General features: G+C 42.0%; 2 protein-coding genes across 3 annotated transcripts in view; both read right to left on the bottom strand.

The window, feature by feature from the left end:
- Positions 1 to 1,258: 1,258 nt before the first annotated feature.
- The window catches only part of LOC143296227 (tubulin-specific chaperone C-like), a 282,909-nt gene continuing 270,733 nt past the window's right edge, over positions 1,259 to 13,434 (bottom strand). Inside the window, exon 2 of the mRNA XM_076608053.1 lies at positions 1,259 to 1,268. The gene's annotated coding sequence lies outside the window, so the exon portion shown is untranslated. The remainder of the gene's footprint in view (positions 1,269 to 13,434) is intronic.
- The window catches only part of LOC143295883 (uncharacterized), a 113,368-nt gene continuing 106,315 nt past the window's right edge, over positions 6,382 to 13,434 (bottom strand). For both annotated transcript variants that reach the window (XM_076607555.1, XM_076607556.1), the window contains exon 3: positions 6,382 to 8,576. In XM_076607555.1, coding sequence (XP_076463670.1) covers positions 7,465 to 8,576 — 1,112 coding nt within the window. In that variant the 3' untranslated portion in view covers positions 6,382 to 7,464. The remainder of the gene's footprint in view (positions 8,577 to 13,434) is intronic.

Genomic DNA, 13,434 nt, shown 5'->3' with positions numbered 1-13,434 from the left:
TCATTAAGCTCCACACCAAGACCCCAAACCCTTACAGCATGGGTGAGCGAGTAAGCAACAAAAGCACAGGCAGACATGTATCCTTTTGGCATTTTGAAAAAAAAAAGAAAAAAAAAAGGAAAGGCTTCACAGAACCAACTAACTGGCGAACCAACCAATCAACCAACTAACGAACTTTCTTTTATTTATTTTTTTTTTATTAATAAAAAAAAAAAAATTACGGGAAAGTAAACGGCAGAGCGGATGCAGCCAGAACAAAATACGGAAACATTTTAGTGACAATTGTGACAGGCTTGCAGTACTTTATTATAAAAGGAAACAAGGAAAACGGGGTGGAGTTGTGGGGGGTCTGGGGTTGGGGGCGTGGGGGGGGGGGGGCGGGGGGGGCAGGGGGGCATGCAATACACAGGGATCAAACTATGCATGTTCAGTTCCGAAGCAAGTAGACTATATCCCCACTGCACTGGCACATCATTTGACTAAATATAATATTCAAAGCAATGTTGTTGCTTTCTTCTTCCTGTGATTAGTAGACGTGATTGTGTTGGACGTAATAACGCCGTTTAAATCATGTTTTTGTCTGTGTGTGTGTTTTACTATATCTCGATTATTTTCTTTATTTCCGCGGTAAAGGAGACGTTACCATCGCTTCATGCACATCGCAACACATGGTAGATCTTCAAATCTGCTCGAACCAGTCTGCAACGGGCTGACAAAGAAAAGATCGATCAAAATTTTGTTTTGTGTTCATTCGAGTTAATTCAGTGTCCACTTTAGGATATTTATATGCAGTAAACACGTTGACGGTGCAGTTAGTGTCACTGTAAGTGTTCTGTCCAGAAGTTGTATTTCTTTCCTTTTAATTGTGAACAAGAAAAACGAGGTCATGTCTTTTCACCAAGTACAACCTAACTTCCAGCAAGTCAGTGGGAAGCGGTTTTTTTTAGAATTTTCGGATTTCGGAACGAACCTTAACGAAATAAAACTGTTAATGATACGGAAATACGGCTTGATTCGGGAAACCTACAACCTATTATTGTTATGTGTGTGAAGATTGTTTTTTTCATAGTATGTTTAAGCCAAATTTGGTATTGGCAGACAAAGTATTTCCAGAGAAAATGGCAATGTTAAAGTTTACCACGGACACACACACACACACACACACACACACACACACACACACACACACACACACACACACACACAACCGAACACCGGGTTAAAACAAAACAAACAAACAGAAAAGACCACGAAGTAAGTCTTAATGTCTCTCCCAACGTCTGCTTCTGGGTGAAACTCGTCAAATGGCACAATAATAGTGCATTTTGTACACACTGTGCCTAAAAAACAACAACAAAAACATCACTTGTAAAAAAAAAAAAGAAGCGATATTATCATCGCTGGTGGCTTAAGTGTTTCATTCTTGTTCTTCTCCTGCTTCTTCTTCTTCTTCTTTTATATATATATATATATTTTTTTTTTTTTTTTTTTTTTTTCTTTTTTTTTTAATCTACACTAGTGCAAATGACGTTTCGAATAACCCTTGAAAGCTACCAACGAAGGACTAAGGAAATAAACAAATACTGCCATTCGTCTCAGCCTCATCCGCCCAGCCTCCTTCAAAGAAACGCTCTTGTCGACTGGTTATAAAGAAATGGAGGTGAGCAGCTATCATTATCCAAAATCAAGCCTGCGTGGTGCCAAAAAAGAAATGATGATAGAAAAAAATCAACAAAATACAAAATAATACAAAATAAAGACGTAGGCAACGTGCCATGTGCAGTGATGGCCTAGAGGTAACGCGTCCGCCTAGGAAGCGAGAGATTCTGAGGGAGCTGGTTGGAATCACGGCTCAGCCGCCGATATTTTCTCCCCCTCCACTAGACCTTGAGTGGTGGTCTGGACGCTAGTCATTCGGATGAGACGATAAACCGAGGTCCCGTGTGCAGCATGCACTTAGCGCACGTAAAAGAACCCACGGCAACAAAAGGGTTGTTCCTGGCAAAATTCTGTAGAAAAATCCACTTCGACAGGAAAAACAAATAAAACTGCACGCAGGAAAAAATACAAAAAAAAAAAAAAAAAAAAAAAAAGGGTGGCGCTGTAGTGTAGCGACGCGCTCTCCCTGGGGAGAGCAGCCCGAATTTCACACAGAGAAATCTGTTGTGATAAAAAGGAATACAAATACAAATACAAATGTACCTGTACGTGTTAAATAAAGAAGAAGAAGAAGAAGAAAAAAGAGAATAATTAATTTCTGTGGAAGCTAAAATAATAGTTCGTAAAGAATTCGAAGTAGATGAGTGATCAATATGTAGCATGTAAACATCGGAGAAAAAATAATGTTTCTTTTTCTTTTTTTTAGTTTGTGCGTGTGTGAGTGTGTGTAGATGTGGGCACGCATGAGATATACAGGTTATGTGACTATATGGTAAGTTATGTAAAAGTGTTCCTTTTGTATTCTTCAGAATTTTTGTGTTTATTTTTCTTTCTTTCTTTTTTCTTTCTTGGATGCCTATTTTTGTAAAATCTTGAATAAAAAGGTCGACGGGCACAATAGCCGAATAGTTAAAGCGTTGGATTTCAATCTGAGGGTCCCGGGTTCGAATCTCGGTGACGGCGCCTGGTGGGTAAAGGGTGGAGATTTTTCCGATCTCCCAGGTCAACATGTGTGCAGACCTGCTAGTGCCTGAACCCCCTTCGTGTGTACACGTAAGCAAAAGATCAAATACGCACGTTAAAGATCCTGTAATCCATGTCAGCGTTCGGTGGGTTATGGAAACAAGTACATACCCAGCATGCACACCCCCGAAAGCAGAGTATGGCTGCCTACATGACGGGGTAAAAACGGTCATACACGTAAAAGCCCACTCGTGTATATACGAGTGAACGTGGGAGTTGCAGCCCACGAACGCAGAAGAAGAAGAAGAAGAAGAGGAAGAAAAAAAAGGTGAAAAAAAAAACCTCGCAAAATGAAACGTATGACTGACCAACCTTAACAGAAAAACAATCATCACTTTTAAAAGCTAACAAAAATACAAGAATACCACCATCAGTACAACCACCACCACTAACAAGAAAAAAAAGAATATATACAACAATACGCTGTAATGCATTACAATGCATGGACACAATGCAATGGAACATGACGTAACGTAGTCCAACACAACAACAAAAAATCAGCAATACACACACACACACACACACACACACACACACACACACACGCGCGCGCCGCGCACGCACACGCACACACACACACACACATCCCACACACACAAATCCCACACAAACACGATTTCATGTCATTCCTTGGACTTAGATTTATTTCCAGAAATGCATACTGCTAGAGCAGTGTCCCCTCATACTCATCATGCACTACGTATGGGTCAGAACATTGATACATGCCCAAACGCCACCGTAGCTCTCCACGAACTACATGTTGGTCAAATCACACTTCTAGTCAAGGAACAGCGAATGATTTGACTGAGTATGTAAGGATTCAAAGTCGGCTTGACCGTTCTCTATCAGTTTACAGCGCATCGTACTATACTCAAAATATAAACCCTGGTCTGGTTTTCGAAACACACCCGCGCGCTAAAAGTATGGAAAAATTGTCTTAAAAAGTTCATTTGTTTAAAATAAACAGAAAATAACAATTATGAGTAACAAATAAACAGAAAAATACAACAACAGCTACATCAGTGAATACTAAACGGTTGGGGGGTGGGGGTGGGGGTAGGGACTGTGGGGGGACAGAGGGGGGATGGAGGTGTGGTAGGGAGAGGGGGGCTAGGGGGGGAGGGGGAGAGTTCAGTCGGGCCGGACACATGAACGCAATCGCGCGCGCACGCACGCACACACACACACACACACACACACACACACACACACACACACACACACACACACAAACCTCCTTTCATGACTCCTTTTCAGTTTCGTAAATTCATTTCCTACAATTCCTCCTGCATCATCACAATAATAATTATGCCATTCTGCTTTTCGCTAAAAGTATCCTACACTGTTTGGACAACGATCAAACGATGACGAAAGACAATAAATTAAACCCGATTTGCCGGTAGAGCTAAACGCTAAAAGGTGTAAGAATTTAGTGACCAAAACACGAGCTCTAAGCACGACATTGTAATGCCGCGTTGATTCAATTAAAGCAACAGAAATGAGGGGGCGGGGGTGGAGAGGAGGGAGGGGGGGGGGATTACATGACTGCAATATCTTCAGTCGTCGGTTCCCACTGACGCAAGGGTGTATTTATCTGGCTAATTGTTTTGGCATTCTTGTGTGCAAGAAGTGGACGCCAGACACCAGAGAAAACATCGGATCTTTTAACGTGTCATTGACTCCTGAATAGTGCCTCTGATGGACATTAAATTTTTGATATGGCTCCCAAACAAGGCCTCTCTGCTGCGAGGACAAAAATAAAAAAATTAATAAATAATAATATAATATAATATAATAAAATCAAATTAAATTTTAAAAAAATAATAATAAATAATGGCTTGTGACTTTCTGTCAAGTTCGATTTTAGTTCGAAGAGATGTGGCGTCATGGGTGACTTTTGATGCGAAGGCTTACACGCTGTCGTGAAAGGAAATCTAATAGAAGTGAGACACGCTCCACTCTGTTGTTCCATTGAAAGGCGAAGGCAGTTACTAGTTATGCGGCTGTTCTCATAGTGTGATTCGTTGTGTCCGTTTGCGTCCTGAAATCCACAGTAGGATAATGGGGAGCGGGAGATGTGTTAGTCGCTGTTGGAATCTGCCATGTAGTTGTTAACGATATGAAAAGACAAAAACGAGGTATTCCCTCCACCCACCACCCCTCTCTTCTTCTTCTTCTTTTCCTTCTTCCCTCTCACTCTTTCTCTCCATCTCTCACACTTCAATAAAAAAAAATTAAAAAATTATAAAAAAAAATATATATATATAAAGACCAATGACATGTGTGTAGTGTGATTGTTTGTGTCTGCTCGGTGAACATCGCGCGATCCCGAAAGATCGTTTCATAAATAATACACAAAAACGTGAATGGTTTGCTTTTGTTTTCACAGAACAAAATGATTAAATGCATATTATTATTCACGAACGCACGTACACGTTCTGTCACTCACACTCACTCACTCGTGTCATAATCATGATGTACACTCACACCCACAAACTTAAGACTAACCACTGAGGAATACGCATGCATAAACTTAATATTAATTAATGTTCATGATACTATACACACCTCGGGGTCAAGTTGAACCAATTATCAATATTTTCATGATATTGTACAAATTGAAAACATACGCAAAAAAAAGGGAAAAACAAACAACAACAACAACAAACAAACAAAAGAAACAACAACAAAAGAAAAAGAAAACAACAACAACTAAACAAAAAAAAAAAACAAAAAAAACAAACAACTACAACAAATATAATAATGATTATAATAATAGTAAAAATAAAGATAATGAAAATAATAATAATGATAATGACAACAACAACAACAACGACAATAATGACAATAATAATGATGATGATGATGATGATAATAATAATAATAATGATAATAATAAATAGATGAATAAAATCACGAACAACTTACTAACACCTGATTTCAAGTCTGTATAATATTCCAGTTCACCACAATAACGAAAAAAAAAAAGAAAAGAAAAGAAAGAAAAAAAAGCCTCTCAATTATTTCGAATGATGTGGTCGCACGTCAGAGGCCATACATGTTCCATGACGTGTAGTTTGCATCATACCCTTTAGCATTATAGCATTTTGCAGATGGTCTCATTTAAAATCCGACGACGATGTTGTCAGGATTTTTCATACACTTTGAGTAATTCTTTTTTTCAGCTCTGAGGTTAAAAATTCTGGGGGAAAAAACGTACATGACATTGTATAATACTCAACAAACAATTAAAATAAATGGAAACAGAAACAACACCAATAAAAACAAAACAAAACACACACACACACAAACTGCAATTTATCACGAAAAATCTGCTACACAACGTTTGCAATTTGTGTGTACATCAACATTAAAGAACACCAAAGGCTTTTGATTTTCCAAATAGAAAGACCCATAGAATTAATTAGAACCCCAGCAAACTGATGCGAGGAGCACAAACAAGTCTGAAAATAGGCCTCCGTTGTGCAGACAGGGTTCTGGCATTCTTGTAGTTGTCTTTCAGTGTGAGTAGAAAAGAACAGCAAACAACAACAACAACAAAAACAACAACAAAATGAAGCCAAATATCGGTCAGATTTCAAAGAATCTCCTCCAACTTTTCTGGCCATTGATATATATATATATATATATATATATATATATATATATATATATATATATACAACTGCAAAGGTTCGGATCAAAATACTTAATAAATGCATTTCAAAACATCAGTCTGTGGCCCATTCTCCTCTTCATGCAGCGAACGTCACACCATCATTAAAATCATCTGCTTATTCTTTAGGGCCAGCATGGGAAGTGAAGGGGTCCAGGAGTGAAAGGAAGCAACGTGCTGAGGCCGATTCATCTTTTTTCCTTTTTTTTTTTTTTTTTTTTTTTTTAACAGAAGCGGGTGTTTCTGTATCAACAGCCACATGTTGAGGAGAAAACAAAAACACAGTTGAGGTATGACATGACTTTTGACCAGGTGAAGCAGACAACGACGGAGATAGACGTGAAACAACAACAACAACAACAACAACGATATTCATGTTTTCCCCCCGTCGTATATTCTGCTCACCGGTTGTGTCAATGCGATTCATTCATATCCTTGCTTCAGGAGGTGGACCAGTCCATTCGAAATGTAATCCAGCAACCAGATGCTTATTCACGGTGCACTGTGATCCATATTTCAAATCCCTTTCGTGTCTGTCAGTAATACATCACTAAAGAGGTTCGCCATCACCAACGTAACAGTTATTCCCATCGTTGTCCGTAGCTTCCTTTGTCCCTCTCTCAATCCCTCTCAAACAATGGTGCCGCTGACAAGCACAATCTTTCTCAGTCCATTCAGATCTTCTGTACTCACACATACAGTAGTAAAGCCACTTGCTCCTTCCACACGTTCTTTGTTGCAGAATATTACGGACATCCCCAAGTCGATATTTAACATTCCCAAAAGAACTTTCCATGCGAATGCCTTGTTAAAAAAAACGAGTATATCCCTCTCTCTCTCATTCTCTCACTTTTTCTTACAGATTCAAACTGTTGACAAACAGTCGTATGGTACAAAAAGAAGACGACGATTACGACGGCGCCTACCGACAGCACACACATTGCTAGCACCTTGGTCGGAAAGTCACACCCTAGACACTCCTATTTCTAGGCTGGCACCCCCGAGGAGCACCTCAAAAACTTACACAGCCGCACCACCCCCCCACCTCCCACCCCCTCGTCCCTCACCCCACCAACTCCTGTGGTGAACGGTGCCCTACCCAAGCACTACCGACAGCCACAGGCCTCCACCACCATGTCCTGGTAGATCTTGAGGATGGTCTTGTTGCACTCGTTGGTGTAGAGCATGGAGATGGCCGACAGCTCCGTGGGCACGCAGCACGCCTTGGGCACGGCCTTGGGGTCCACCGAGTTGACCAGAGTCCGCACGATGGCGTGGTTGGTGGAGTTGAGGTGGTGCGCCAGGGGGAAGTTGCAGTCCCCGTGGCAGAAGTAGGCGTTGAAGCCCTCCGGGGCCTGGATCCAGTCCTTCCAGCCCACGTCCTCAAAGTCCACGTACAGGGGGTGACGCTGGCACAGGTTTTTATCGCCCTTCCTCGTCCTCGTCTTCTGCTTCTTCCTCTTCCTCTTCTTCTTCCGCCTCCGCTTCTTCTTCCGGTTCCGGCGGTCCCGCCGACCTTTACCTTTATCTTTTTTGCCGTCACGGTTCTTCTTCCGCCGTCTCTCCCGTTTCCGCTCTGACCGCGCCGCGGCGGTGGTGGATCGCCTGCTTCTGCTGGGCGCGGAGGGAGAGCCGCTGACGACTCCGCGTCCATCGTCTGTGTAAGTCACCAGCAAGGGCCTCTGCCTCTGCCACACTTCCTCCGACAAGGTCACCGAGCGACGCACACGCACGTGGTGGGTTTCCACCGAAACGTTGCGCGGAGAGACCTGAAGAGGCGTCACTCGAACCTCCAGGCCTTTGTTGAGGTCGGGTCTGCGCATCCACTTCAGCACGGCCGGGTGGATGTCCAGAGACACCCAGGAACCGTCCGCGTCCTCGGGTTCGATCACCTTGACGTCCAGCAGGCGAGATATGCAGTCCTCCTCCTCCGTGCCCACCCCCACCTCCTGCATGATCTCGTGCACCTCCACCTTCAACTTCCACCGCGGCCTTCGCGGCGACGAACTTTCACCCCTGTCGGCCTTGACCTGTGCACGGCCTTGACCTTGTTGAGGAGGGGGCAGGGGGGCGGAGAGGAGGAGGCGGTGGTGGGCCCCGGGGTCTACGAAGAGGCGGAGTTCCGCGGCCGCCAGGGTTTCTGTGCCGGGGACGGTGGAGACGTTGAAGAGTAGACGGCTGCAGGAGCCCCCGTCACACCCACCAGTCACCTCGTGATCTGCATACAGAAAATGAAATTTAAAAAAAAAATGAGAAGAAACAAAAAGATGTGTATATACAGCGACTGAGTCAAGTACGGACAACAAATGTAAACGCATTATTACGCATCACTGTTACTTCGCTCTGCATTAATCAAATAAAGTAAAGTTATTGTTTCACCAATTTGATTACTAAGACTAACGAGCACAGGATAGAAAAAAAACAACAAGAAAACAAACCAAAACAAACCAAAAAACAACACACACACACACACACACACACACACACACACACACACACAAAAGAAAAAAAAAGAAAGAAGATAGAATAAACACAATTATAATAATAATATTTCTAAAACCATATGATGACGATGATAATGATGATAATAATAATGATAATAATAAATGGGACTTATATGGCGCAAACTCCCCATATGAAATAACACATGTACAATAGTGCATAACATACCTTTGCGCACGAACAAACGACACATATATGTGCATGTATGCACCAAGACAATATTACAAATTGCAGGTATGAACAATCACACACACACACACACACACACACACACACACACACACACACACACACACACACACACACACACACACACACACACACACACACACTACAATATGACTTCAGTAAAGGACAAAGTGGGGTGGATAGGAGGAGGAAGAATACAGACAATTAGCTATGCTTCATCACACCCAGAGACCTGTTTGAATAGTTGGGTTTTCGAGTTTGTTTTGAAAAGGGACAGCGTTGGTAAGTGACGGAGATACACAGGAAGAGAATTCCAGACAGAAGGTGCTGTATACTGAAAGGCCCTTTGGCCAAATGTCTTTGTAGAGATTTGGGGGGACTCAGAAGAGCTTTTCAGCAGAAGACCTCAGAGAACGGTAAGGGGTGTAAGTATAAAGGACAGTAGATAAGTAAGAAGGGAGAGATCCTTCAAAGTGGCAATAGGCCAATATGGAAAGTTTGTATTGAATTCTGTACTGGATAGGTATCCCATGAAGTTGACGTAAAAGTGGGGTAACGTGATCCTTTTTTTACTATCTGGAAATGATTCTTGCAGCCTTGTTCAAAATCATCTCAAAGCGTGACAACAACTCAAAAGGCAGACCAGCAAGTAGTGAACTGCAGTAGTCAATGCGACTGAGGATCCAGAAACAAAACAAGCTGAGTGGTTGTTTCAATAGTTACATAATTATGGTCGAACAGTACGGATTCAAATAAAATCAAAATCAAATCAAAAACACTTTTATTTGATTATCCACAATAGATTTTCCTCAGTTAAAAGTTTGCAGTTTTACATAAATTATTGATATGGTCGCGCATGGACAGAGCTGGATAAAAAAATTTTTTAAAAAGCACCCAGGTTTCTGACAGAATTTTGAAAGTTGATATCAGCATTGCGAAACAACAAAAAGAATGGAGGGCAGAATAAACTGAGGCGATTGTCGCGCGCTTAACACTGCACCCCGTGCCATCTCCTTCCCCTTTGCCTTCACCTCCTTCATCCTATTATTATTATTATTATTATTATTATTATTATTATTATATTTATTGTAGTTTTTTTTTTCGTTTGTTTGTTTTTGTTGTTGTTGTTGTTGTCGTTTGGTTGTGTTGGTTTTTTTTTTTCCTTCCTTCCTTATTGCTTTTCTTCTTTCCTTCCTCCCTCCCTTACTGTTTTTCTTCCTTTTTCATTCCCTTCCTTCCTTCTTTTCTTCGTCCCTTCCTTCCTTACTGCTTTTCTTCCTTCTTCCTTCCTTCTTCGTCCCTTCCTTCCTTCCTTACTGCTTTTCTTCCTTCTTCCTTCCTTCTTCCTTCCTTCTTCGTTCCTTCCTTCCTTCCTTACTGCTTTTCTTCCTTCTTCCTTCCTTCTTCGTCCCTTCCTTCCTTCCTTACTGCTTTTCTTCCTTCTTCCTTCCTTCTTCCTTCCTTCTTCGTCCCTTCCTTCCTTCCTTACTGCTTTTCTTCCTTCTTCCTTCCTTCTTCCTTCCTTCTTCGTCCCTTCCTTCCTTCCTTACTGCTTTTCTTCCTTCTTCCTTCCTTCTTCGTCCCTTCCTTCCTTCGTTCTTTACTGTTTTTCTTCCTTCCTTCGTCTCTTCCTTCCTTCCTCCCTTGTTTCTTTCTCTCTTTCGTCTTTTCCTTCCTTCCTTTCTTACTGCTTTTTTTTCCTTCCTCCCTTCGTAGCTTCCTTCCTTCTTTACTTCGTCCCTTCCTTCCTCCCTTCCTTCCTTCTTTCCTTTCCTTACCTTCAGATATACCATCGTTACACCTACCTTCTCTTCACCACTCCCCCCTCCCCTTCCCCTCTTCCATCAACATAAATGGTGGGACTAACTTCTTCTCTCTACTGACTCCGCACGACGCTATTTGTGTGTGTGTGTGTGTGTGTGTGTGTGTGTGTGTGTGTGTGTGTGTGTGTGTGTGTGTGTGTGTGTGTGTGTGTGTGTGTGTGTGTGTGTCTGCGCGCGCGCGTGGTGTGTGTGTGTGTGTGTGTGTGTGTGTGAGAGTTGCCACCACCAACAACCCCCCTCCCCTTTAACCTCCTCCCTCTTATCCAGACGAGAGAAGACACCCTATCTTCCTCTCTTTTCTTAGCTGTGCAATTACCTGTCGTCATTATCGTCAACCAAGTCCTCTTCTCGTTGTCAACACCGACATTGGGGGGACGGAGGGGGCTGGGGGGGGGGGGGGGCAGAAAGGAACGTGAACATTTTGGCGATGACACTGACACTGCTTTGGGAATGTGTGGTAACAATATGATACACAGAGAGAGAGCGAGGGAGAGAGAGAGAACTGAGAAGGCTGGTGGATTTTTTTTTATTTTTTTTTTGGGGGGGGGGGGGGGGGGGGGTGATGGGGACGGGGGGTGGCGTGGAGAGGGAAGAGAGGGTGGAAGAGGTTGTTGTAGAAGGGGGGGTGGAAGGGAGGTGGGGGTTGAGGGTAAGGTGCAGAAATATAAAATGGAGGAAAAAGGGAAGAACGAGAAGTGAAAAACGATATCTCATAGTGAGAGAGAGAGAGAGAGTAGAGACAGAGAGAGAGGGAGAGTAGAGACAGAGAGAGAGAGATAGAGAGAGAGAGAGTAGAGACAGAGAGAGAGGGAGAGTAGAGACAGAGAGAGAGAGAGTAGAGACAGAGAGAGGGAGAGTAGAGACAGAGAGAGAGGGAGAGTAGAGACAGAGAGAGAGGGAGAGTAGAGACAGAGAGAGAGTAGAGACAGAGAGAGAGGGAGAGTAGAGACAGAGAGAGAGAGAGAGAGAGAGTAGAGACAGAGAGAGAGGGAGAGTAGAGACAGAGAGAGAGAGGGAGAGTAGAGACAGAGACAGAGAGACAGAGTAGAGACAGACAGAGAAGGAGAGACAGAGAGAGAGAGAGAGAGACAGACAGACAGAGAGAAGGAGAGACACAGAGAGAGACAGAAGGAGAGAGAGTACAGGGAGACACACACACAGAGAAGGAGAAACGGAGAGAGAGAGAGAGAAGAAGAAGAGAGAGAGTAGAGAGAGAGACAGAGAGAGAGAGAGACAGACTGACACACAGACAGACACACAGAGAGACAGAGAGAGTTTAAGATGGCCAAGGCAAAGGAGAGAAAAAAACGGGACAAAACATAGTAGACTGATTGACTGATTGATTGACTGATTGATCTATGCATTTATTCATATGCTTATTTGTTTGTACATAATTTATAATTATCTATTGATTAATTACACGTCAATTATCTGTTTTGTCTTCAATACACGAAAACACCCTGTTTCCCTTATTGTGAATCTGCTCTAAACAATCTCACGTCTTACTTGTTGAAGTCTTGTACGGAATAGGTTATGTTTAAAAAAAAAAAAAAAAAAAATATATATATATATATATATATATCAGAAAGAAAGAAAAGAGACAACAAAAAGTTAATGTCCGTGCTTAGTTATGTCTCTGCTTCATTGTAAGCTTTTTGTTCGTTATTGTTAGTTTGTTTAGATATTCAAGTATTTGTGGAAGCAGTAGTTTTTTGTGTTTTTTTTTTTTAAACACAAAAAAGGGGACAATGGACAATCTGAGATAATACAAATTCATTTTTTATTGGGTCATGAAAAATACGATTCCCTTCACGTTTTGTTCCAACAGTGCGTAAGTTGATTAAGTAATGTTGTTTATAACCCATGCTTCGACAAAGGCCATTTCATAGTACAAAAAGACATAAACCTCCTTGTACATGGCGATATCAACAACAACAACCGCAAAAAAATTGGTAATACACAAAAAAACGAAAACGAGTGATCGTGGAAGTTGCTACCCATCAACGCAGAAGGATAAGAAATTCTCTGGCATGACGTTAGCAACAATCAAATACATATCAACCTTTTTTTTCTTCCTTATTATTGTTGTAATTTAGAGAAGAAAAAAAAAAGTCGACCTCATCACTTCCGTACGGACCAGCCAGTCCTCATTTCATTGTTGTATTATGGTGTTTACGTCAACTTGGCATTTTAACAGTTCATTTATGTCATTTATATTGAATGACCATCATTCCCGTACGTTAATATAAGTATCACACACCACAACTGAATTTCTCTTCTTGGAGATGATCAAGTATTCTGGTATTCTCAGTAAGTTTGCAAATTTGAGTGAATTAACTACATTCCAATAGAAATCAAAGGGATTTGGAAAGTAGGCCTGATTATGAATACAATAAAATTATAACGGGAAGGAATACAAAAGTGTCGTGGAGACATGATGATTCGGAGTTCAACATGGCTGACGTTTAAGGTCCGCAGTAAATTCTATGGCGACAGTGGATTGGCGCTGGTTGATCGGAGGTGGAAGGACTGGGGGTGGGGCGGCGAGAGGAGGGGTGGAAG

This window comes from Babylonia areolata, chromosome 21, assembly GCF_041734735.1.
Source record: "Babylonia areolata isolate BAREFJ2019XMU chromosome 21, ASM4173473v1, whole genome shotgun sequence".
In the NCBI taxonomy this organism is placed as follows: Eukaryota; Metazoa; Mollusca; class Gastropoda; order Neogastropoda; family Buccinidae; genus Babylonia; species Babylonia areolata.
The sequence above is the reverse complement of the archived record's forward strand: the minus strand, read 5'-3'. Positions and strand labels throughout refer to the sequence as shown.